This window comes from Hemiscyllium ocellatum, chromosome 17, assembly GCF_020745735.1.
Source record: "Hemiscyllium ocellatum isolate sHemOce1 chromosome 17, sHemOce1.pat.X.cur, whole genome shotgun sequence".
NCBI classification, from domain to species: domain Eukaryota; kingdom Metazoa; phylum Chordata; class Chondrichthyes; order Orectolobiformes; family Hemiscylliidae; genus Hemiscyllium; species Hemiscyllium ocellatum.
In genome coordinates, this window is record NC_083417.1 from 43,994,769 (window position 1) to 44,020,384 (window position 25,616).

At 40.4% G+C, this 25,616-nt stretch overlaps 2 protein-coding genes across 4 annotated transcripts in view; one reads left to right on the top strand and one right to left on the bottom strand.

Moving 5' to 3' along the window:
* Window positions 1–18,332, bottom strand: part of snx20 (sorting nexin 20) — a 35,177-nt gene extending 16,845 nt beyond the window's left edge. Inside the window, exons 1-4 of one of the 3 annotated variants that reach the window (XM_060837710.1) lie at window positions 17,904–18,332; window positions 8,458–8,516; window positions 8,163–8,320; window positions 6,823–6,974 (exon numbers count right to left, since the gene is read on the bottom strand). In XM_060837710.1, the coding sequence (XP_060693693.1) occupies window positions 6,823–6,974; window positions 8,163–8,320; window positions 8,458–8,516; window positions 17,904–17,918 (384 nt within the window). In that variant the 5' untranslated portion in view covers window positions 17,919–18,332. Of the gene's footprint in view, window positions 1–6,822; window positions 6,975–8,162; window positions 8,321–8,457; window positions 8,517–8,671; window positions 8,757–14,859; window positions 15,007–17,903 lie in introns of those variants that run through there. The other 2 variants (XM_060837711.1, XM_060837712.1) reach the window with 2 other exon arrangements.
* Window positions 18,333–18,426: 94 nt separating this feature from the next.
* Window positions 18,427–25,616, top strand: part of nod2 (nucleotide-binding oligomerization domain containing 2) — a 62,832-nt gene continuing 55,642 nt past the window's right edge. Inside the window, exon 1 of the mRNA XM_060837713.1 lies at window positions 18,427–18,585. The gene's annotated coding sequence lies outside the window, so the exon portion shown is untranslated. The remainder of the gene's footprint in view (window positions 18,586–25,616) is intronic.

Below are 25,616 nucleotides of genomic sequence, written 5' to 3' on the forward strand. Positions count from 1 at the left end.
TGCTCTTGGCCACTTTATAGGATCTCTCTTTTTCTTTAATACATTTCCTGACTTCCTTTGTCAGCCATGGCTGTCTAATCCCACCCCGGATAATTTTTCCTTTCTTGGGGATGAACCTCTGTACAGTGTCCTCAATTATACCCACAAACTCCTACCATTTTTGCTCTACTGTCTTCCCCGCTAGGCTCTGCTTCTAGTCTATTTTTGTCAGTTCCTCTCTCATGCCCACATAATTACCTTTATTTAACTGTAACACCATTACATCCGATTTGCCTTCTCTCTTTCAAACTGCAGACTGAACGCTACCATATTATGATCGCTGCTTCCTAAGTGTTCCCTTACTTTTAAGAGTTTTTATAAAGTCTGGTTCATCACATAGCACTAGGCCCAGAATAGCCGGCTCCCTTGTGGGCTCTATGACAAGCTGTTCCAAAAAGTCATCCTGTAAGCATTCCATGAATTCCCTTTCTTTGGATCCACTGGCAACATTATTTACCTAGTCCACCTGCATATTGAAGTCTCCCATGATCACCGTGACCTTGCCTTTCTGACATGCCTCCTCTATTTCCTGGTACATGTTGCGCCCCTGGTCCTGAGCACTGTTAGGAGGTCTGTACATAACTCCCATTATGGTTTTTTTGCCTTTGTGGTTCCTCAATTCCACCCACACAGACTCCACATCATCCGACGCTATGTCATTCAGTGCCATAGATTTAATTTTGTTCTTAACTAACAAGGCCACCTCACCCCCTCTGCCCACCTCCATGCCCCTCATGATTTTATAAACCTCTATAAGGTCACCCCTCAGCCTCTGACACTCCAGGGAAAACAGCCCCAGCCTATTGAGCCTCTTCCTATAGCTCAAATTTTCCAACACCGGCAACATCCTTGTAAATCTATTCTGAACCCTTTCCCATTTCACAACATCCTTGTGATAGGACGTACACTAGAACTGCAAGCAATATTCCAAACGTGGCCTAACCAATGTCCTGCACAGCCTGCACAGCCACAACATGACCTCCCAACTCCTGTACTCAATACTCTGACCAATAAAGGAAAGCATACCAAATGCCTTCACTATCCTATCTACCTGCGACTCCACTTTCAAGGAGCTATGAACTTGCACTCCCAGGTCTCTTTGTTCAGCAACACTCTCCAGTGCCTTACCATTTAGTGTATAAGTCCTGCTCTGATTTGCTTTCTCAAAATGCAGCACCTTGCATTTATCTAAATTAAATTCCATCTGCCACTTCTTAGTCCATTGGCACATCTGATCAAGATCCCATTGTAATCTGTGGTAACCTTCTTCGCTGTCCACTACACCTCCAATTTTGGTGTCATCTGCAAACCTACTAACTGTAACTCTAATGCTCACACCCAAATCATTCATATAAATGACGAAAAGTAGTGGACCCAGCACCAATCTTTGTGACACTCCACTGGTTACAGGCCTCCCGTCTGAAAAACAATCCTCCACCACCATCCTCTGTCTTCTACCTTCAAGCCAGTTCTATATCCAAATGGTTAGTTCTCCCTGAGATCTCCATGAGATCTAACCTTGCTGACCAGTCTCCCATGGGGAACCTTGACAAATGGCTTCCTGAAGTCCATAAAGATTACATCCACCACTCTGCCTTCATCAATCCTCTTTGTTACTTCATCAAAAAACTCAATCAAGTTTGTGAGACATGATTTCCCATGCACAAAGCCATGTTGACTATCCTTAATTTGTTCTAGCCTTTCTAAATACATGTACATTCTGCCTCTCAGGATTCCCTCCAACAACTTGCCCACCATTGATGTCAGGCTCACTGGTCTATAGTTCCCTGGCTTGTCCTTATCATTCATCTTAAACAGTGGCACCATGTTAGCCAACCTCCAGTCTTCCAGCACCTCACATGTGACTATCGATGATACAAATATATCAGCAAGGGGCCCAGTAATCACTTCCAAAGCTTCCCACAGAGTTCTAGAGTACACCTGATCAGGTCCTGGTGATTTATCCACTTTGATGTGTTTCAAGACATCCAACACTTCCTCCTCTGTAATATGGCCATTTTTCAAGATGTCACTATCTATTTCCCTACATTCTATATCTTCCATGTCCTCTTCCACAGTAAACACTGATGCAAAATACTTGTTTAGTATCTCCCCCATCTCCAGTGGCTCCACACAAAGGCCATCTTGCTGATCTTTGAGGGGCCCTATTCTCTCCCTCAATACCCTTTTGTCCTTAATGTATTTGTAAACATCCTTTGCATTCTCCTTAACTCTAGTTGCCAAAACCATCTCACGTCCCCTTTTTGCCCTCCTGATTTCCCTCTTAAGTATACCATTACTGCCTTTATACTCTTCTAAGGATTCATTCGATCTACCTTGTCAATACCTGACATATGCTTCCTTCTATTTCTTAACCAAACCCTCAATTCCTTTAGTCTCAGTAATAGCTATAAGATCACACACTCAATAACCTTTATTTGTGCCATGAGTTCATTTATTTTGTTTCAAATACTATGTGCGTTCATGTTGAGCCATTTTTTTACCACTTTTTCCCCACCCCCCTTCACCCTGTCTACTGCCATTTTTCTATATTTTGTCTCTTTCTGTCCCACTTTGGGTTTCAATATCTAAATAACTGCCCTGAAATGCTGCTGTATTCTTTCTACAATTATAAGCCAATAATTTTCTCCCCCAAACCCCTAATTAAATGCCCTCTCTACAGCCCTAGGTACTTGATTCACCAGGACACTGGTCCCAGCAGGTCCAAGGAACTTTCTGCATGAACGTGTAGCTTGATATACACATACATTCTCTCAATGCCCTGGTGGAGTTTAGGTTTCCCTCTAGTTTTCTCCACTTATTCCTGTGACATTGACATCATCGATATGCACACTCCCAGTTAATCTCATGAGTCGACAGCGACCAGTTCTGCAGTGTTTGCTTTCTTTGTTCAATACTTGCTCTTACAAATGGACAACAATACCACTAAAGTGGAAATACAGTACTCTGCGGCATTCCCTGAAAATAATTAAATGGAAACTTATGCAGTGTAAAAATGAAACAATTTTCTTAAGTTTAAGTAATGTAAATGATCAATATTTTGTACAGTTGTTTGACATTATATCTTATATCTTTAAAACGAAAAACTAGTTTTTGTGCTCAACATTAAATGACTGAAACTTTCACCGTTTCAATGAGTAGTAAGTTTCCCTGGAAGCTCACTGTTCCTCTTTTTGTTGTATAAAATAATTGTAAAATGTCTCACAAGTGGTTCACTTCTCTTATTAAAGAGGAAGTAGCTGCGGAATGATTCTGTACTATCTAACAATTGTCTTCTGTCAAATTAGTTTGAAGTGGATCTAATGGCAGTAACAGTTGAAAACACAAATGGTACAAAGCGTATTTTAATAGTATGACATTCTTAGGAACAGAACAGGAACTTAGCATTTAAAGAACTTGGTAGAGTTGGTTTTAGTACAGGCAAAACATTTCCATTCAATTATTTTTCACAAGAACATATAAAATAGTAGTAGGCTGGGACCAAACAGATCCACTGGCCTCCACTCAGTATAATCATGGATTCTCCTAATCTCAGTACTAAATGCTTGAGCTATTATCCTAAGAGCTATTCCCATATTCTGAATTCTCATGAAAATTAAAAATATTATACTTTGGGAAATAGATCAATTTTGAGTGGGAACAATAAATTAAAACATAGTACAGCCTGAGGTTTACCTGTATTATTTACATTAGGGTGAACAGCAATATATTTGTTGAATAAAATTCACTCCATGTGATGTCAAAAAATAGCTGAAGGAAATGAATATTGCAAAGTTTAGGAGGCCTGATCTATGTTCCCACAATTTCTTTTTCTTCCCCATGGACCTCCAAGGTTTGTACACAGCAGTGACTTCTGATACTGAAGGTCAATCTGGAAATGGCATTGGCTTGTCAATTGGTGTGTGTGAACCCTCAGAGGTGAGGGGACATTTGGCCCTGAAAACTTATACTGATATCTTGTGGTCCAGAATTAGTTACGCTCTAGCCTGTTCAATACAGCTACAAAACTGGCATCAACCTGACAATGTGGAAAGTTGCCCAGAAGTATCCTGTCCACAAACAAAAGCAAGAAAAGTCCAATCCAGCAAATTAATACTCCACGATCAGCAAAATGAAAGAAGGGTCAATCAACAGTGCTATGAAGCAACACTTGCATGGCAATAACTAGATCACTGAGGCTCAGTTGGATTCTATTGGGGCTACTCAGCTCCTGACCCCATCACAGCCTTGTTCAAACATGGACACAAGATTAGAACTCCAGAGGTGGAGTGAGAGTGACTGCCCTTGATACCAACTGGCACTGTCTTTTGTAGGTCAGTATTGATGAAAAAGTATCTCAGTCGGTTCCCTCAACTCAGCACCGCCCTCCTAACCTGCAATCTCCTTACTGACCTCTCCGCCCCCACCCCACTCCGGCCTATCACCCTCACCTTGACCTCCTTCCACCTGTCCCACCTCCATCGCCCCTCCCCCAAGTCCCTCCTCCCTACCTTTTATCTTAGCCTGCTTGGCTACTCTCTCTCATTCCTAATGAAGGGCTTATGCTCGAAACATCGAATTCCCTATTCCTGAGATGCTGCCTAACCTGCTGTGCTTTAACCAGCAACACATTTTCAGCTGAAAAAGTATACAAGCAAAGATAATGATTAGGTACTCTTCCTCGATCTGAACACATCATCATTCCACTTGTGCTGATACCCAGAATGCAAATACACAAGTATTTCTTGCTGCATTAAGTTCTGTCTGGCTGATGTTGCAGCACATAGTGACTTTATCATTTATACAATAGTATTTCAGCACTGCCATTGCCGTCACTAATTTTTTGACATCAGTGAACATTATTTATTGCTCTGTGCCCCAGTCATACATCCTTTGCGGTGAGTTGGTGCAGTGGTTCACCCTCTAATGAAAAATTGGGTCATAAATATCTTAAATCATTGACAAATACAACAAATCTTTGTACTGCTTTTACATCTGTTGGGTGGTCCATCACTGCTACAGATCTCAACTTTCTGCAACTGTGCAAAAAAGCTTCTGCTGCTTGCAAACAACAGATAAATCTGGGGAGTTCTGTCTAACTGTAAATTATGATGTTGTTTTGACATGGCTTCTTCTATTTTGTCTGAGCATCCATAAACTAACAGATCATCCACTATCGCAGACTACTCACAGTTTTATGTTGTTTGTATAGATACTTCTCTGGAGTCATGGAAATGCCAAACAGCATACACAAACATCCCAAAGGGCATCCTAAACACAGTTAGAAAGCTGCTGCTTTTATTCAGCTTCACTTACCAGCAACCATCATGAGTATCTAGGATAGGCTTTTGCCTTTCCATTTTCTGGCAAAATTCCTTTAATGGTTGACATTGGCTACTGATAGCTCACAGTTTTGTTTAGGTCAATGCAAGCTCTCGACTTTCCAGATTGTATCCCTGCTGCCATGCGGTAGGAGTCTTCATTTTCTATCTCATATCTCAGGCTAAACCTGAGGGCAACTGGAAATTTCCTCAGCAGATGCTCAGTTGGTCTCACACACTCATCTGATTCAAGATAATATTCTCCAGAAAGACATCCCAGGCCTCTAAGTGCATTGTGGTACATCTTTAGGATCTGCTCCATAATCAATGGTCATAGTGCAATTACTCAAATTATGTACATTTCTTTGGAACAGTCAGCACAAAGGGACTACAATCTGCGGGGCCAACAGCCCTGAACACCTTCACTGCCCATGATAAACTGATTTTATTTTTGTGGAATGTTAGTTTTTTCCATTATTATAAAATATCCCTAGATTGTAATATTAAAAAATTGTAACATTTCACCTTCTGCTTTAATCCCATATGTATCGCACAATCTTTATTTGAAATGAAGGATATTCAATACTTTGTACTACTCAGTTTACTGTCTGTAAAGATTCTTCGATATGATTGGCTGCTTAAGTTTTTCAACATCACCAGTGATGCTGGATACAAGTGATAACTGATAACAGAAATCATTTAACATCATAAAAGATACGATCATGAATCATTGCGATCATTTTTCTTCAGGTTCAGGTGTGGATACAATTATGTATCCAATTTGAAAACTCACTCTGAATCCCATGTGACCTAACTTTACTAATTGACTACTATGCAGAACCTTGTCGAAGGCTTTACTAAAATTCAAATAAACAACATCTACTGCCCTGCCATCATTAATTGTTTTGGTAACTCCTCAAAAAACTCAATCAAGTTTGTGAGACATGATTTTTCTGGCCCAAAACCATGCTGACTATCCCTTATCAATTGTTGCCTCTCTAAATGACCATGAATCCTCCTTGAATGATTTAAAATCATCGTCCTCACGTCTGATGGACCAGGACATTAAACCCACTTTCAGAGGTATCAATACAATTGCATCAAGTTACCGCTCTTCAAAATGGCACCGAATGTACTTTTAATATAAAAGATTATAAAGAATTGCATTTTATTATGCTGTGCTGGCTCATGGAAGACTTTAAATTTCTGATTGTGCAAATATGTTTAAACTGTTGACTAAACTTTTGCTTTGGAAATAAAATGATATTCCAAGCCCAATTTGCAGCCAGATTGTCAATTGCACTCAAAATGGAAAATATATCCAAAGACTATGATCTAGACTTAAACTAGTTATAAACTCCTTGAAATATTGGTCCAATAACATTTTTGGCCCTTGTAATCATTATTTGGCCATTATCTGCTGTATAATTACATATGATTCAAATTAGTGACTCAAACTTACCACATATTTGGACCCCTGTTCTTCTACAGTTCTAGTTTCTGGTATATCAAAGAGCAATCGAATTGGCTTCACCTTTTTATTCATATTATTCCAATACTGCAACAGCTGTTTTGTGGTTAGTGTAGCTTCTGGGACTGTTGCGCTGGAAGGGGCTAAGAAAGGAAGACAGCCTATGAATTGACTTTATTTTAACGCATTGGAATGTTAGTAAAACCTTCAAGTTGAACTTCTTTTTAAGGCTTGAAATCAATTCATCAATATAATGTTTCAAACTTTTGTTATGATGTATTTTTTATGGAATATTTGCTGGAGAGATCAAATGCTAGTATGCCCACACCCTATCTGTCCCAGATATCAGAGAAATTACAGTATAGATGGAAGCCATTTGATTGACTTGTTGTACTTGCCACCTATGCTAGTTTGTAAACTGAAGCTATTTATTCTCTTCCTAATTACTGGTATTCTCTTTCATTCCTTTTTGAATGCTCTTCAGTTCTCTAAAACTTCATGTTATGAACTCCACTTGAATAGCTACTTGCAGCTAACCTTTCTAATGACAAAATGCTTCAAAAAAACCTTAATATTTTGACTCTATTCTTCTCATGACATCTTCAAGTACATGTTGCTTGTTGCTTGTTACATTTGTTACAAATTTGACACAATCTGCCCTTTTATTGCCTTTCTTCATCTTGAACATTTCTATTATTTCTCTCTAGCTTTTTCTGACCCAATGAGAAAAAAGAAGTTTCTGAGCCTTCTTCCCTTCATTTCTGATATGATTCCAGTGAATCTTCTATGATGTTAATATGCTTACTTTAATGGTGTATCCAGATCTGCATATAACAGCATATTAACAAAGCAATATTCAATGGTGTTTTGTGCTAAATTCATAATCTTCTTTACTTTATTTAAATGGTTTTTCTACCTTCCATTTAAAGATCTTATTAATCATAACCCTGGATTGTTCTTGCCTCAACAGAAGGGATTTTCTATTACCTGTGCCTCAAGGTCCACAATGTTCTGCTCATTAAACTAAATAAGTGAAAAACCAAAGACTGTAGAGCCCAGAAACAGAAAAACCTGCTACTCTGCTGTTTTAACATGCTGTGCCAACATGTTGCCCTATCTCTTCCAAGGTTTAGGAAGAATAATTCACAGATGCTCAATGTTTTGTGCTGTTTTACTCAAGATAAAACTGAGCATTAAAGATGCCAACAAAATTTGGACATAAACCCTGAATGGGTTGGAAAGTATTCAAATTGCATGTTAATAACACAATTAAGCATTAAATGTGATGTAAACCTCTCTTTTGTTGTGTTTAGTTACACCACTTCATTTACCTTTGTTTTGTTGTGAAACATCACTACTGCATCCTTGTGCAGCCCCAGTAACACTTTGTTCCTTAATGGAGGTTTTATAGCAAAATGCTGCTGAAAGCTCATTGTTCACTGATGAATCTTTTTGTTTGTAATCTTCCATTGTTTTAACAACCTGTACGCTAAAAAAAATCACAAGGTTATATTGTTACATTGCCTGTCTGAAGAGGATCTATGGATGAATGATTGGTTAGCATTAATTAACTGTAAAGGTTAATGAATTGAAGATTGCTTGTGTAATTAAATGAAGCATTTTTACCGTAGTATGTATATCCAAATTTGAAGTCCTAATGTGGAGGATTTGTTCTTTGCAGTTATCTATAAGAATGCAAAGAAGACATGTGTGTTTATATTCTTGGAAATTTCTCAAAATACCTAAAAGTTAAAAAAAAGCCTGAGAATGAATTGAGACAAATGTGGGAGTTATTTTATAAATGTATGAACAAGCTGGAACTGGGATCTCCAGAAATTACCAAGGATAAATTGAATGCTGTTCTGGTCCATGGACATTGGCACCCATTAGGAATGCCCTTTAGTTTCTTTCATCAATGCCTCCTGTTGTCTTTCTAATTGCAATCCTACTGTAAGTTACAAAAACAGAAATTGCTGGAGAATGTTTATCAGTCCTGAAGAAGGGTTTTTGGATCTGAAACATTAACTCTGCTTTCTTTCCACTCATTCTGCTAGACCTGCTGAGTTTCTCCAGCAATTTCTGTTTTTGATTTAGATTTCCCACATCTGCAGTTCTTGATTATTTGTTTGTCTAATATTAAGTTATTTTGCATTCAGTCACGGGATACGGGCATTACTGGCTGGGCTAGCATTTCTTGCCCATACCTAGCTGTTATTGAGAAAGTAGTGATGAGTTGTCTTCTTCCACTGCAGAACTTTTGCCATTTAATCATTTTATAGTCTTTAGGTACTTTGCACATTACTTGATTTCTTTGTGTGGTGTTTCATGGTGCTACAACTTCTAATGATAAATATTTCCAAACGTGATGGTAGATTTGGATTGGTAGTAGTTACTTGCTCATATTTTTCCGTCTCTCTCTCTGTGCATATTTTATTCATTTCTTTTGCCTCATTCTGATCTTATTTCACTACAGTCACTAGAAATAGCTTTCTCTGTGTCTTGGTACTGCTGAAGACTGTATAAAAACAATCCAAATTCTGGAAATTCCAAATTGGATGTCACATGCAATATTGAGTCAATCTTTTAGACTTTGAAAATCTACAGATTAAACCTAGTGTGAATGCTGCCATTATTGTGAACAGTGCAATGGTCCCTAGAGTCTAACTTAGTTGCATCTGCAACCTTCTCTCTGGTACACGAAAGATTTATGTATAATGTGATGAGCAGAAATCATGTGTTTGCACACTGGAGTAATCTACAACATCTTGTTTATTCCATTTTAGAGACATGTTGCATGGAATCTTGTATGTAATGTTCCCTGAAAGCCAAAATATATGAAGTTGCAAATCACACAACACCCGTTTATAGTCCAAAAGGTTTAATTAGAAGCACTAGCTTTCAGAATGTCGCTCCTTCATTAGGTGGTTCCTTCATCAACCATCTGATGAAGGAGCGGCGTTCCGAAAGCTGGTGCTTCCAATTAAACCTGTTGGACTATAACCTGGTGTTGTGTGATTTGTAACTTTGTACATCCCAGTCCAACACAGCACTGGGTGGCACGGTGGCACAGTGGTTAGCACTGCTGCCTCATAGCGCCAGAGGCCCAGGTTCAATTCCTGTCTCAGCCAACTGTCTGTGTGGAAATTGCACATTCTCCCCATGTCTGTGAGGGTTTCCTCACACAGTCCAAACATGTGCAGGTTAGGTGAATTGGCCATGCTAAATTGTCTGAAGTGTTAGGTGAAGGGGTAAATCTAGGGCAATGGGTCTGGGTGGGTTGTTCTTTGGAGGGGTGGTGTGGACTTGTTGGGCCAAAGGGCCTGTTTCCACATGGTAAGTAATCTAATCTCCAAATCAGAAACATATGAATGTTGTTTGGCTGTAATGTCAAACACCATTAGCTTGTGTTTAGAGAGGTCTCTGTCACAATCCCCTGTCCTTGACTGTTTCTAAGGGCTTACTCTGTTTATAGTTGTAAAGGAAAGCCTTCAGTAAGGCTGAATGAGAAAAAGTCTCTTGCCCTTAAACATGATGTAGTTTATTGCATTATAGCAATTAAGTACTTGTAGCTTTAACAATTTTCTTAGGATTATGAGGACAATTAAGACAACAGATATGCCTTCCGCAAGATCTTATGTCAGAGCCTTGCTGCGTTTTTCATTTTTTAAATAATTTTGTCAATTTTCTAAACTGTGAGCTGAAAATGACATTTGCATTGTGGGTAGCAGCTTGTGTTATATATAAAAAAGGAACCGTTGTTTGTTTGTCAAGCCAGGTCTGGAGGTTAATTGCAAGGTTGGTTCTTGATCACAGGTTTCTACAGTCTCTTCGACTCTGAAGAAAGCAATACAGTTTGGCCATGAACAAGGTTGGTACCTGAGGACTGGTGCCAGCAAGTCTGGGAGGAAATATGAATGGTCAAACAGAGGGAGGACTCCCTTGTTAGGTCCATGCTCCCCACTAACACACCCTCTACTCACGGCACCTTCCCCTACCACCGCAAAAAATGCAGAACCTTTGCCTGCACCTCACCCCCTTATCTCTGTCCACAGTCCCAAAGGATCCTTCCACATCCAACAGAGATTTACCTGTACTTCCACACGCTTAATCTACTCTGATCATTGCTCCCAATGTAGTCTCCTCTACATTGAGGAGGCAGGACGCCAACTTGCAGAACATTTCAGGCAACATCTCTGGGACACATGCACTAAACAACCCCACCACCCTGTGACTGAACACTTCAACTCCCCCATACACACAACCAAGGAAATGCAAGTCCTGGACCTCCTCCACCGCCTAACCTGAACCACCTGATGCCTGAAGGAAGAACACCTCATCTCTCACCTTGGGACCTTCTAACCACATGGGATCAATGTGGATTTCACCAGCTTCTTCACTTTCCCTACCCCTGCCTTATCCTAAATCCAAACTGCAAACTCGACAACGCCTTTCGAACTGTCCTACCTATTGCATCCCAGCTACCTTCCTCCCCCAGCTCCACCACCTACCCTCCCCATCTCCATCCCCACCCCCAACTATTTATCTCTCAGCCCCTTTGGGCCACAAGCCTCATTCCTGATGAAGGGCTCCTGATCCTCAGATGCTGCCTGACCAGCTGTACCTTTCTAGCACCACACTCTTCAACTTTGATCTCCAGCATCTGCAATCCTTACTTTCTCCAGTCACTTGCATCCTCAACACTCAGTTAGTCTTATTGCATTCTCCTGATTTATTGCTTTTTTGATTGACTGCAGTGATTTTTCCTGACAAGCATGCAGTTATCTATTCTGGGAATATGTTTCTATAAGCTTTAACCCCAAACATATGAATATTAGTTACGCTATAATTATAAATTTACAATTTAATGAGTTGTGAAATATTTTAGCTACAGATTCTCTACATTAATCCTTTACTTGTTAATTATTTTATGACTATATTGCAGCTCCAGTTTTGTCTCAGTTGATTCATTTCTTACTAATCTGGATTTTCTCCAAAACTTGAAGGTGCATCTCTTAGCTTTCATGTAAAGAATTTGATGAAGTAAGAAGTGATGCACAAGCCTTATTATGGAGCATCAGAATAGAGATTTAAAACATTAAGTGGACTGACACATTATAAATTGTCCTGTGCAAGAACTTCCACCAGGTTTATGACAGCTTTCTGTCTGATAGATGTTTCCAAATTTGAGATGCAGGTGCCGGATGCCATTTAATGGCAGCTGCACGTCTGATCATGCATGAATATACCCAGCATTCTATGGCCACTATAATTTGGTTGTGAAGAGTTAAGCAGCCACTACTGAATTTCAACAATTTTAACTAATGGCTAACATGTATGTTCGTATATGCACTGCACATCTTGCACATTCTTGAATGAGTTGGGGGAGTGGTGATTCATAATGCCACATTTTCCAGTGCCTCTGTCAATTGTCTAATTACAAATGGTGATTATACCTCCATCTGTGGTAGCAGATAGGATGTGAGTAAGAGTCGTAGTTACTTTGATCCCTTTGGACCCTGTTTGGTCTGAGGATCACATTCCATATGCTAGGAATTGATCTTCTCTTGTCAGCTTGATCATTCAATTTCTGAGCCTGCTAGGTTTACCATATTCAGAGACCTTGTGTTGATTTCTCAGATTTTAATTTGGTTTCTCTCAACCAAACTTTATCTTGCTATTTTAGCTGATTTTTAGCCTGAGGATTAACTTGAACTTTTATTTTGTATACCTGTTTTCTTCTTCACACTGGCTCCCAAAATCCATTATCTGGTTGGATTCTGAAACAGTGGAATCATAGAATTTACAATAGAGAAGGAAAAGAAGGTGAGATTGCAGGGATAGGGTGGGACATTTGATCTGGGTGGGATGCTGTTCAGAGGGTTGGTGCGGACTCAGTGGGCCATTCTAGAGAATCTATGAGGCCAGTCAACTCATGGTGTCTATACTGGCTCATTAAAGAGCAACCTATCGAGTTCAATTTTGCAGCCTTACTCCGTAAGATTGATTAGAAAAATACATTAAATTTTTTAAAAAGTCCTCTATTGAAATTAACATGGAAACAACAATAATTCAAAGAAATCTATCTATCATACTTCTAAATGCTTCAAAACAGGAATTTTTGTCAGCAGTTCCTGAGCCATCTGTGGCAAAGTTAGCAAGTTCAAGATGTCTTTTCATTTTATACGAAACACGTTTCCTGCATTTTCGCATGAATGCACTCTTCAGCCTTTTATGTAAATACTGTTAAATAAAGCACTATGGTAATAATCTCCTGAGACCTCGATAAATGTAAAGCAAAAGTCCCTGAAACATCCGTAATCATATTGATAACACATGGTATCTCCTCAGCCTTTAAGGTGCTCTCCTGAGCTTTCCAGAAGCAAGTATATTGTGAAACTTCCATCAACACCATATATCAAAAAATATTTCAAAGACTGGGATGCTGAGTGCACAGTCATTAGACCAATTCAGACCAATGAGTCCTGATAATCTAGACCACAAAATCCTACTTCAATTTGTTCTGCCTAAATATAAGGGGACTAAAAGTTATAGTGAGCTGTTGCTAGCCTTTATGGTGGATAAAACAGATCAAAAATGTCTCTTTGTATTCATAACTTGAGAGTGATGAAAATAAAGAGAAAGAGTCATTAAACCTTGCATGTGGTCCTTGATTTTTTTTGAGATACAACTAAAGTGGCCAGTGAGGATACAAATGCTGTGTGTATATCTGCCCTAGAGCATGGCAGATAGCCATAACAGTAAAATAGGTCATGCATTCCAATAGCCCTCTGATGGTGTTTTTGATCCACATAAGCCTCCTTATTCATTGTATTCTCATCCTATGAATATATCATTCCATTCCTTTCTCCCTCATTCATTTTTCTTTCTTCCCCTTAAGTATTGCAATCATTCCATATGGTAGCAAGTTTCACATTGTCACTATAAAAAAGTTACAACTGAATTCCCTGAATCAGAGTCAGCTGGACTCGAAGCATTAACTGTCTTCTCTCCACAGATGCTACCAAATTTGCTGAGTTTCTCCAGTAATTTCTGTTTTTATTTGTTTCAGCTCTCCAGCATTACAGTTCTTTGTTTTATTTTAGAATTAGAATTCCTGCAGTGTGGAAACAGGCCCTTCAGCCCAACAAGTCCACACCAGTTGTCCGAAGGGTATCCCACCCAGACCCTTATTCTAAGTTTCCCCTAACCTACATGTCCCTGAACACTATAGGCAATTTAGCTTGGCCAATTTGCCTGGCCTGCATATCTTTGGCCCATGGGAGGAAACACACGCAGACACGGGGAGAATGTGCAAACTTCACATAGACAGGCACCCGAGGCAGGAATTGAAGCTGGGTCCCTGGCGCTGTGAGGCAGCATGCTGACCACTGAGCCACCGTGCTGTCCTTTCTGAATTTCTTATTGGATTTTGGAGTGATTATCTCTTCTGTAAGACTGCTAGTTTTAGACTCTGTCACCCAAACAAACTCCTTAAAGCCATCCAAAAGGATACCTCTCTGTTTTCTAAAGAGCACAGTTCATGCCTTTCAGAATTTACAATCATTATAAGTGACATTTCAGATAAGATGGTTGACACTAAATTGTTTTTCTTTAATTTTTGAAAAATATTCAGTTATTTGCAATTTTACTACATGCAAGATTATTACTTACATGGATCTATGACAACTTAAGATGAAATTCAAGTGTCCATTATAATATAAATCAAAAATCTCTCCAGGATTACAAGTTCCAGATTTCCATCACTGCTATAACTGAATCAGGTCTATGTACAGCTCAAAGGAGTGGATCCCTCCCACACACAACAATAGTGTTATAATCCTCTTGTTCCAATAACAGTTCCTCAAAGTTTATCTAATAAGACTGATTACATTACAAAGCCCAGCTTATATATTTTAAATACTGGTTGGAAAGAAAAGAAAATCCAAATCTTGAACTATTTTTAGACAGTTCGTACATATTACTGCAATCTAGAAAATAGGAAGCACTAAGTTTGAAGCATGAACTAACCTTTAAAGTCTGAGTTTTGTCCTGGAGCTAAGGCACCAAAATAAAGATGGACGTGGCAATTGTTGTAATGATGGATGTGAAGAACTGAAGTATTTCCAGTTTTACATAATCGAAACGTTGTTTCTGTGGATATGTGCAGTTATAAGGACATTTTGCCGTACGTCGTTAAAAAGAAAGAGGTTATACGCTGAAATATTGATTACTTCCTCTAAGGGAGGGGTTTATGCAAAGGAAAATGTTCTTTAACAGTTTTTTTTAAAGAGACACAACATCTAAAGATAGGCAGATAGGAAGAAACTGTTCTTGTTGGTGGAAGGATTGAGGATCATGCACAGTGATTTTAAATCATTGGCAGAAGAAGTATCAGTAACACAAGGAAAAGCATTTTTCATGCAGCAGATGGTTAGGACCTGGAATGCACTGTCTGAGGGTATGGTGGAGGCAGCTGTAATTGTCCTCTTTGAAAGAAAATTGAGTGGTTATGTGATGAGGGAGAATTTTCAGGATGCAATAATGTAGGAAGCCCAACTGTTGAACACCAGAATAAAGCTGCTACACAGGGAATAAACAGTTCTGTAGACCCTTCCATGTGTCTGTTTTTTTTCTCCTATATCTGGAAGTACTATGATATTTAACCGAATGACTTTCTAACCGCCAAATCACTGTGACTTGTTTTTGAATATTTTTAATATAAACTACTAAGCACCACCTGTAATCACCCATGTAGCTTGGGTCTGCTTTTATTTTATTTTTCTGGGTTTTTTTTCTCTTTTTGATTTCTCTTTTATATATCTGGAAGTGTTATCACACACACAGAATTAATTTCACACCACTAAATCACTGGGGTTTTTTTGGATATTTTGAAACTGCTAATCACCACTAGTAAAATCATCCGTGTAGCCAATTAAATATTTACAAGCAAGGCCCACTCTCCCTCATCGGATAACCACACAATTTTCTTTCCAAGCCAGGCCCATTATAGGCAATGCGAATCACCAAAAGTGCAAAAGGAGAGCAGGAAGGGGCTGGGTCTGCTTTTCTTTTGCATAAGTTAGAGCTGGGGGCAGGCCATTGACTGTTACCAAGGGAAGTCATACTTACTGAGTTCCATTGAGAGATTAATTATTGATTTCCCCTGGGCCGTAAAAGGGGTTATCACACTGGGCTACTGAGGAGAGGCACTTTTGAAATAATCTCACAAAGAGCTGACAGGGATACAATGGGTTGAATGGCCTCCTGCCATGCTGGAAATATTTTATGATCTTATAATATTGTATGTTGAGAGAGAAAATCCGGAGGCTGTTTATTATATTAGCATGTTCAAGTGACATGATAGTCTCTTTGATGAAATGCCCATCACTATAGGTGATACTAAAGAAAAGCAAGGTTTATCAAATGTTCTTTTGAGATTTCAATGTTTTCCAATCAAATGCTCAATATCATCATCCTTTGGAATCTCTAGATGAGAAAAACACAGTCGACTCACAGATCTTTAAGGTTCATTTACAATGAATAAATGGCCAATATTTTACATAATAATAGAATCTGTTCTGGAATCATCAAGTTCCTACTGTGCAGATAGAGATCATTCAGCCCATCGGGTCTGCGCCGACCCACCGAAGAGCATCCAATCCCCCACCCTCCCTGTGACCCTGCATTTATCACAGCTCACAGTTCCTAGTCTGCACACTGCTGGACACTATGGGGCATGGCCAGTCCACCTAACACATCTTGCATATTATTGGATTGTGGGAGGAAACTGGAGCACCCAGAGAAAGCCCATGCAGGTGTGGGGAGCATGTGCAAACTTCACACAGCCTAAGGGTGGAATCAAATCCAAGTTCCTGGTGCTGTGAGGCAGCAGTTCTAATCACTGAGCTGTTCCTGTTCTATTTATTTCCAGATCAGTTTTGTACTCCAGACAATAACTTTCGCTAACTTGCTGAGTCACATTTTGTCAGAATTGTTAAATCTAGAAATACCTTAGACTAACATCTAAGTTAGGAACACAATAACAAAATAAGAATCCTTCTTTTTATTTAACATATAAGAGAGAAAAAACACACACTTATGCAGTTAACGGTAGGGGCCTGGGGAGTTTGTTGAACAAGGAGACAGAGGGGTTCAGGTACATGATTCTAGAAGTGGTATAACAGGTAGACCATGTGGTGAAGAAGGCAGTTGGCATGCTTGCTTTCATTGGCCAGAGTATTGAGTATCAGAATTGGGCCATCATGCTAAGATCATACAGGATATTGATGAGGCCACTTTTGAAGTATTGTGCACAGTTCTACTCTATAAAATCAGGAGGGGCATGGCTGAGTAGCCAAGGTCTTTACCCTAGGATAGGGGAGTTCATAACTGGAGGGCATGGGTTTAAGGTGAGAGGGGAAAGATTGAAAAGGGACTTTAAGGGGCAAACTTTTCACACACAGGTTGGATTGTATGTGGAATGAGGAAGTGGTAAATACAGGTGCAGTTAAAACATTTAAAAGACATTTGGACAGGTACATGGACAGTAAAGATTTAGAGGGATATGGCCAAACGCAGGCAAATGGTTCTAGTTTAGTTTGGTAAACCTGGTCGGCATAGACGAGTTGGACCAAAGGTTCTGTTTCCATGTTGTCTGACTTTATGACTCAGGGAACCCCCTGAGTCAGCTGGGCTGTCTGACTTCTCCCGGCATGCTTTGGGACATTCTACATGTATTTTTGCAGCCCTCCTGGGGGTGTCCTGCCACAATGACCTCTGAGTAGAGCAGCTGTTTGGGAGTCTGGCATTAGGTGGATGAATGTTAACAAGCAGGAAGCTGGAAGAGCACAGCCCGCCAGGCGGCATCAGGAGGTGGAGAGATCAACGTTTCAGATATAACCCTTCTTCAGGATTACACCTGAAACATTGGACTTCACCTCCTGATGCCGCATGGCTTGCTGTGCTCTCTTAGTCTCGTTGTCTGGGCTCTCCTTGCGCTTTTCCAGCAACACATTTTCAGCTCTGATCTCCAGCATCTGCTGACCTCACTTTCTCCTAGTCTCCTTGTTTACCTTGGATTTGAGCATCTGCAGTTTCTTTTGTCTCTAATTTGGGTGTATGAATGACACGCACTGCCCAGTCGAGTTGGCTTGGAATGATTAGCGCCTCAATTCTGGGCATGTTGGCTTGGGAGAGAATGCTGCTGTTGGGGAACCGTCTATCTTGTCCCAGGATTTGGAGGATCCAGCAAAAGCATCTATTGGTGGTACAATTCTTATCCATTCATACACTGATCACCAAGTCTTTGATATGTAGGAATGCCAGAATGGTTGTATTTCTTCACGCAGTGAAAGTTAAGCTACCATGTCCAGTCCATTCATGTTCAGTTTTTCTTCCATGACCACCTATTGCCAGCTTACACATTACGAAAATACTTTAAACTCTGCAGCTTGAAACAAAAACCGAAACTCCTCAGAGCAAGTCGAACTGTTCCAGAGAACTGTTTCCCCTGCCGGAACTGTTGACTTGTATGTTTTGCACAACTTCAGACTGACTTCCTGCAGGTTATCTGGTGTCAGCTTCCTCTCCCAAAAATAATAAAGAGAGAAACTGGAGAGAGAGCAGTTTCTGAATTCTGACCGGATTCTGACGCTCTCAGAATGATCTTGAACAAGTGTCTCAGCCTCCCTGTGACCGGAACGCTTCAGGAGACACCAGCAGTCTTAGTTATTGAAAGGACGGTATTTTGGGAAGGTATGGAAGTCTCTCTCTGCGCCGGTGGGAAGTGGAGACGGAGATTATTATCAGTTCATGGTGTTTCTCGGCCCGTAGCTACTAACCATTGAGCCCCCAGTGCCATTCAGAGAAGGTGCAGCTCTCAAACTGCTGTGGGCATTTACACCGGGTTTTTCTGTGTGACTGGGAACAGCACGCACCCAGAAAAGTAGGACCTCACATTCTCTCCACGAGCCTGTTTTGGAATTTTAGACGTTCTGAGAACATTACCTCAGGTACCCCGAGAAATTCCACTGTACTTGTTTGTTACATGCCGTTATTAAAGCGTCTTGCGTTGCTATAAATGTGGATGTGGAACTTTCAGAAGTGTGCTAGCAATAGCATTCATGAAGTCTGAGATACACCTGGAATTATCTACTTGTAAAATTTTGTAATTGCTCAGCGCTGCTACGATATTGGGGGGAATAAAGCCTTCTTTTATGTCTTTAATATTGGGCTTGGATTAGACTAATAAAATCGAAGCGACTGTGCTGAATAACTCGGTCGTGTTCGCTCTCAGAAGGATTTAACAAACTCAGAATTGTTTGTTATGCTTATTTAGAATTTTTTTGAAGTTAGCATTTTATTCTTTCAAAAATGTACTTTATTCATAAAAATATCTTTGTATATACATCGTCACTGAAGCAGTTCAGTTCTGTACAGTAGCATATGAAGAAACATTGGGGTTTGACTCTTATTCAACAAATAAACCAAAGGCATTTCTGACTTGTACAAGACAAAATTTACATATAGCAATTTCTGCCCAGAACTCTGAAGACCAGGTTGTAGGTGACAGTAAACTTGTGTCTAATCACATTCAATTTGGGAGGTGAAAGGATGCTGTCTTTAATCAAAACTATATTGAGTTTGCACTTGTTCATTCTGTAAACTGGGGAAAAGAATAGGACATGTGCAATGCATTTATTACCTACCCCGAACCAGCCTTGAGAAGATGGTGGTGGGGCACCTTCTTGAAGTCTTGTAGCCTGCAACGTTGTTAGGAAAGAAGTTCCAAGGTTTGGATCTAGTGACAGTGAAGGAGTGGTAGTTCCAAGTTAAAATGTTGTGTGGCTTGGGAGCAACGTGCACGTGGCTGGTGTTCAACGTTCTAACTAGGTTTTGCCCACAGCCCCTCTGATGTTCAGCGATCGGCACTGAATGCAGCATTGATTGCCGATTCCTTGGTGAATTGCTGCAGAGCATCTTGTAGATGCACATTGCTACATGTATGCACGCAGCTCTTAGTACTTCCTACATACTTACATGATAATCTTTATCCTTCATAAATGTCATTGTCATTAATTTGGCCATAAAATTCCATCTGAATGACAAATTACAGAATGGGCCACCGTTTATGAATTTTCAAACATCGTTAAAAATGTAGCAGCAAAAATATGGCTCAGCAGTAGCACTCTTGCCTTAACTAGAAAGTTGTAGGTTCAGTCTCTATGCAATAGACTTGTGCACATAATCCATTTTGAGACATCAGCTCAGAAGTGAGAATTGGAGCTGTACTCTTTTTCATTAAGCATCAAACCAAGGCCCTAAATATTTTCTGATCTATGCAAAAGTTACCGTGGTCTGATTCAGAAGAGATTGGGAGCATTTTCCTTGATGTCATGGCCAATATTTATTCCTCAATCAGCACCATTATAAAAATAAAGAAATTTATCTCACTGTTGTTTTTGGGATTGAGCTGTGCAGAAAGTGGTCGTTATGATTAGATTATCTACAGTGTGGAAACAGGCCCTTCAGCTCAATAAGTCCACACCGACCCTCCAAAGAGTAACCCACCCAGACCCATTTCCCTCTCACTAATACACCTAACACTATGGACAATTTAGCATGGCCAATTCACCTGACCTGCACATCTTTGGATTGTGGGAGGAAACCAGATCACCCGGAGGAAACCCGTGCAGAACGTACACACTCCACATGGACAGTCACCCGAGGCTAGAATCAAACCTGGGACCCTGGTGCTGTGAGGCAGCAGTACTAACCACTGAGCCACCTTGCCTTATTTCCTACATTAGAGCAATAACTAGATAAGAACAGTGACCATGCTCAAAGCTGAGTTAGATACATCTCTATTACAAAATTAAGTCAAGGGATCTGGAGTACAGACAGGATCCTGAAGCTGAGACCACATCCCAATCAGCCATGGATCTCATTGGTTCTGCTCCATCAATCAATCAATACTATACTAAACTATAGTGAAATGCTGCGGGATGTTCTAAATTTGTGAAAGATTCTGTTTAAATGTGAGATTTTTTTAAAAGAAATTGACAACAGCATTCTTACCAAAATTAGGCATTTCATTGGTTGCTTAGGTCTATCTTGTTTTGGATTTTCTCAGCATTCGTTGAAATTAAATGCTTTTGGTTAATCTTTCTTTTACATACAACTATGCTCCAATGCTTGCTTGTCTCACCTAGTTTTGATTATCATTAAAGGAGATGTGTGCAAAATGATGATTATCTAACAGTTAATTAATTTGATTAATTCTAATTTAATGCTGATAAATTAAACAGCATTTAGTTCAATACAATGAGTCTTACAGGTAAAAGCAGATGAACTCAGGGCATGTATGGGAACATGGGACTAGGACATCAAAGCTATTACAGAAGTATGGCTGAAGAAGGGACGGAACTGGCAGTTCAATGTTCCAGTGTTTACATGTTATAGGAAAGAGAGGAAGGGGAGTGGCACTTTTGATTAAGGAAAACATTAGTGCAGTACTTAGATATTTCTGAGGGGCTGTCCAGTGAAGCTTTATGGGTGGAACTCAGAAATAAGAAGAGGATGTCACCTTGATGGGATTGTATTATAGGTGCTGAATAGTCAGAGGGAAATTGAGAAAAATATGTAGAGAGAGCTCACATTTATGTAAGCATAATAGGCTTGTAATAATAGAGGATTTTAACTTTCCAAACATAGATTGAGACTATAGAATGCAGACTTAACATATTGTTAAAGGTTTAGATGGTGAGGAAATTGTTAAATGTGTCAATAAGTTTTCTTTATCAATATGTAGATGTACCTTCTAGAAAAGGAGCAAAATTTGACCTTATCTTGAGAAATAAGGCAGGGCAAGTGACTGAAGTATTGGTGGGGGAGCATTTTGGGATCAGTGATCGGAATTCAATTAATTTTAAAACAGTTATGGTAAAGGATAGGCCTTGTGTAAAATATAAAGTTCTTAATTGGAGTAAGGCATATTTTCATGGTATGAAACAGGAACTTTGATTGGAGTAGACTGTTCACAGGTAAAAGGACGATTGGCAAGTGGGAGGCTTTCAATAGTGAGTTGACATGAGTTTAGAAGTATTATGTTCCTCTTAGAGTGAAGGGTATGGCTGGTAAGAATCAGGAACAATGGATGAATAAAGATATTAAGGCTCTGGTTAAAAGTAAGAAGGCATCATATATTCCGTACAGATAATTGAGATCAAGTGAATCTCTTGAAGAGTATAAAGGATAGATTCACTGCCACCAAGCCTTCTCATTGCTGATACCAAGGAGGAAGGGTGTCCACACAAAGCCTTCAACAGAAGGGAGGCAGTACAGACCTTGGTAGTGGATACACCAGTACTGGAGACAGATCAAATCTGGCAGAGATGTTCCCTGCACATCCACCCACCTCACCTACTGCATCTGTTGATCTCAATGTGTCTCCTCTATCCCAGGGAGACAGGACGCCAGCTCACAGAGCCGTTCAGGTAACATCTTGGTTTGTGCACACCAAACAACCCCACCGCCCTGTGGCCGACCACTTCAACTCCCCCTCCTACTCCCCCAAGGACATGCAAGTCCTGGCCCTCCTCCACCGCCAAACCTAAGTCACCCGCCAACTGGAAGAAGAATGCCTCATTTTCCGCCTCGGGACCCTTCCGACACACCATCAACATTGACTTCTCTAGTTTCCAAATCTCCTCTCTCCGCTCCTCATCCCAGATCCAACCCTCCAATTCAGCACCGACCTCTTGATCTGTCCCACCTATCCATCTTCCTTCCCACCTATCCACTCCACCCTCTCTGCCAACCTATCACAATCATCTTTGATCTGCATCCATCTGTCGCCATCCCACCTACATCCCCCCCACCCCACTTTATTTGTCTCTCAGCCCCCTTCCTCCTCCACATTCCTGATAAAGGGCTTATGCCTAAACTGTTAATTCTCCTGCTCCTCATATGCAGCCTGACATGCTGTGCTTTTCCAGCACCACACTTTTTGTCTCTGATGAGGAAGACAGCCATGGATCCTGAAGTGAGGTAAATCAGGAGGTGTCAGGGATGCTCAATAAACTAAGATGTTTGGGCGGCATGGTGGCACAGTGGTCAGCACTGCTGCCTCACAGCACCAAAGACCCGGGTTCAATACCCGACTCAGGCAACTGACTGTGTGGAGTTTGCACGTTCTCCCCGTGTCTGCGTGGGTTTCCTCCGGGTGCTCCGGTTTCCTCCTACAGTCCAAAGATGTGCAGGTCAGGTGAATTGGCCATGCTCAATTGCCCGTAGTGTTAGGTAAAGGGGTAAATGTAGGGGTATGGGTGGGTTGTGCTTCGACGGGTCGGTGTGGACTTGTTGGGCCGAAGGGCCTGTTTCCACACTGTAAGTAATCTAATCTAATCTAAGTTGTGCTTATGACCTCCCATGGACAATGGAAAGCTATCTGACAGCATGTTCAGAGAAGTTGTTACCCCCAGGTTACATAGGACAACGTTTCAGTTTCAGGCAAAGAGATTTATCATTTAAGGTTGAACTGAAGAGTAATTTCTTTCCTGAAAAGATTGTGATTCTTTGGAATTGTCTACGCAGAGGATGTTAAGACATCAACATTGAACATAATTAAGACTGAGATGGACACGATTTTTGTTTTTTTAGGGAGTAATGAGTAGACCAGAGAGGTGCAGTTGAAGTCCAAAATCTACTATTGCAGGGGGTATTGATGGGCTATATTGCCTTCTCTTGCTCCTTAATCCTATACTGTTGACTGAGAAGAAATGATTCTGAAACTGGCTGTTAGAGGCAAGAAACTTTACAATCTTTATTCTAACAAAAATTGAGATATGGAAGTAACATCAGGGTGTGCACATGCCTGTTTGTCTAGTGATAGAGTGAAATCCTGCAGATAGTTGTAGGTAAAGAATCATAGAAACCCAACTGTGCAGCAAAAGATCATTTGGCCCATTGAGTCTGCATCAACCCTCCGAAGAGCATCCCGCCACCCTATCTCCGCATCACCGTGCACATTCCCCCGTGTCTGTATGGGTTTCCTCTGGGTGCTCCTGTTTCCTCCCACAGTCCAAAGATGTGCAGATTAGGTGAATTGGCCATGTTAAATTACCCATAATGTCCAGGGATGTGCAGGCTAGGTGATTAGCCATGGGAAATGCAAAATTATGGGGATAGGGTGGGGTTGAGGGGGTGGGTGTGTGTCTGGATGGGATGCTGTTTGGAGAGTCAGTGTGGACTTGATGGATAGAATGACCTGCTTCCACATTCAACCATTCTATGTGGGATTTAAGACCTTTCGACTAAAGCAATGTTGTATTTAAAGTGCTGACTTATCGAATGCATTGACAAACTGACTGTTGGGGGTAATTCAAACAATATGTTGCACTTAGAGATCATTAAGGTGCAGGTAAGTCATGCCCGCTTATTGACATTCCCAGCAGGTGTTACCAGGTACTCTGCAAAAATGTCAATGGAAATACGAATTGGCCTTTATACTAGTCCCAAAAGAAAATGCCAGATCAATTTGAAAGCAAGAAGGCAGTTACTTTCACTATAAATTTATTTTGATGAAAGAGGAAGAATGCTACAAGGTGCACACTGAATGCGCAATATGTAATCTTGCTTCTGAAATAAGCAACAGAGAGTAGATATGACAGATGCCTTTTTATAATCTGCCTGAATTACAATTAGGAATCATTACCATATTGACATTGCCTCAAATTATTTTGCTATATTCTGCCAACAATGCTTCCACTTAAATTTTGTTGTTGCACATGGCAAGCTATGGCGAGTTTCTTAATTGTGCAGTATCTTTTAAACTTATCGCATGGCTGCCTGGATACATAAATGTCCAGAGCTGTGCAAGCTTGGTATTTACTATGGGAGAAGGCGACACGATACTTTCCAAGCTGCCATGGGTTTACACACACTGTAATTTAGTGGGAATAGGAATATTGGTTCATTTTACTTGGAAACTTCTATATTTTATCCAATAACCTGCCTTACATTGGATCACAAGTGTTACCAAACAATTCCCCAATTTAGCGAATTTTCAAACCTGGTTGACAGAAAGCATGGACCACTATGCTTACAGGTTATAAACTGTTGGCTTTTAACACCACTAGCGGTGGCATGGTGGCTCAGTCAATAGCACAGTTGCCTCACAGTGACAGGGACCCGGGTTCGATTCCAACATCGGGCGACTGTCTGTGTGGAGTTTGCATGTTCTCCCCATGTCTGCGTGGGTTTCCTCCGGGTGCTCCAGTTTCCTCCCACAATCTAAAGATATGAAGATTAGGTGAACTGGCCAGGCTAAATTGCCCTTAGTGGTCAGGGATGTGTAGGTTAGGGGTAAATACAGAATAATAGGGTCGGGGAATGGGTCTGCATGGGTTGCTGTTTGGAGTATCGGTGTGGACTTGTTGGGCCAAATGGCCTGTTTCCACACTCAAGGGATTCTATATAAGATTCTGTATAAAAACCTTAATCTACTTATAACTTCCCTGCAGACAGAAGAAAATAAACATGAGTTATGGATGGGGGAAAGAGTTTGAAAAAACAATTCAGAGGTTCCCATTTACAAGGGCTGCTGAGATGATTCTTGGCTGGTCAGAAAACTGCTTCTCAACTGTCCTTCCAAGAAAGGCAAAGTGGCTGATCCACTTATAAATAGGCCTCTGACATATCAATTAAATATCATAGCTTATAGCGATCACTGAAGCAAAGTTATACTGGTTTTCTTCAAGTTCAAAATGACTTATACAAGGAATGGA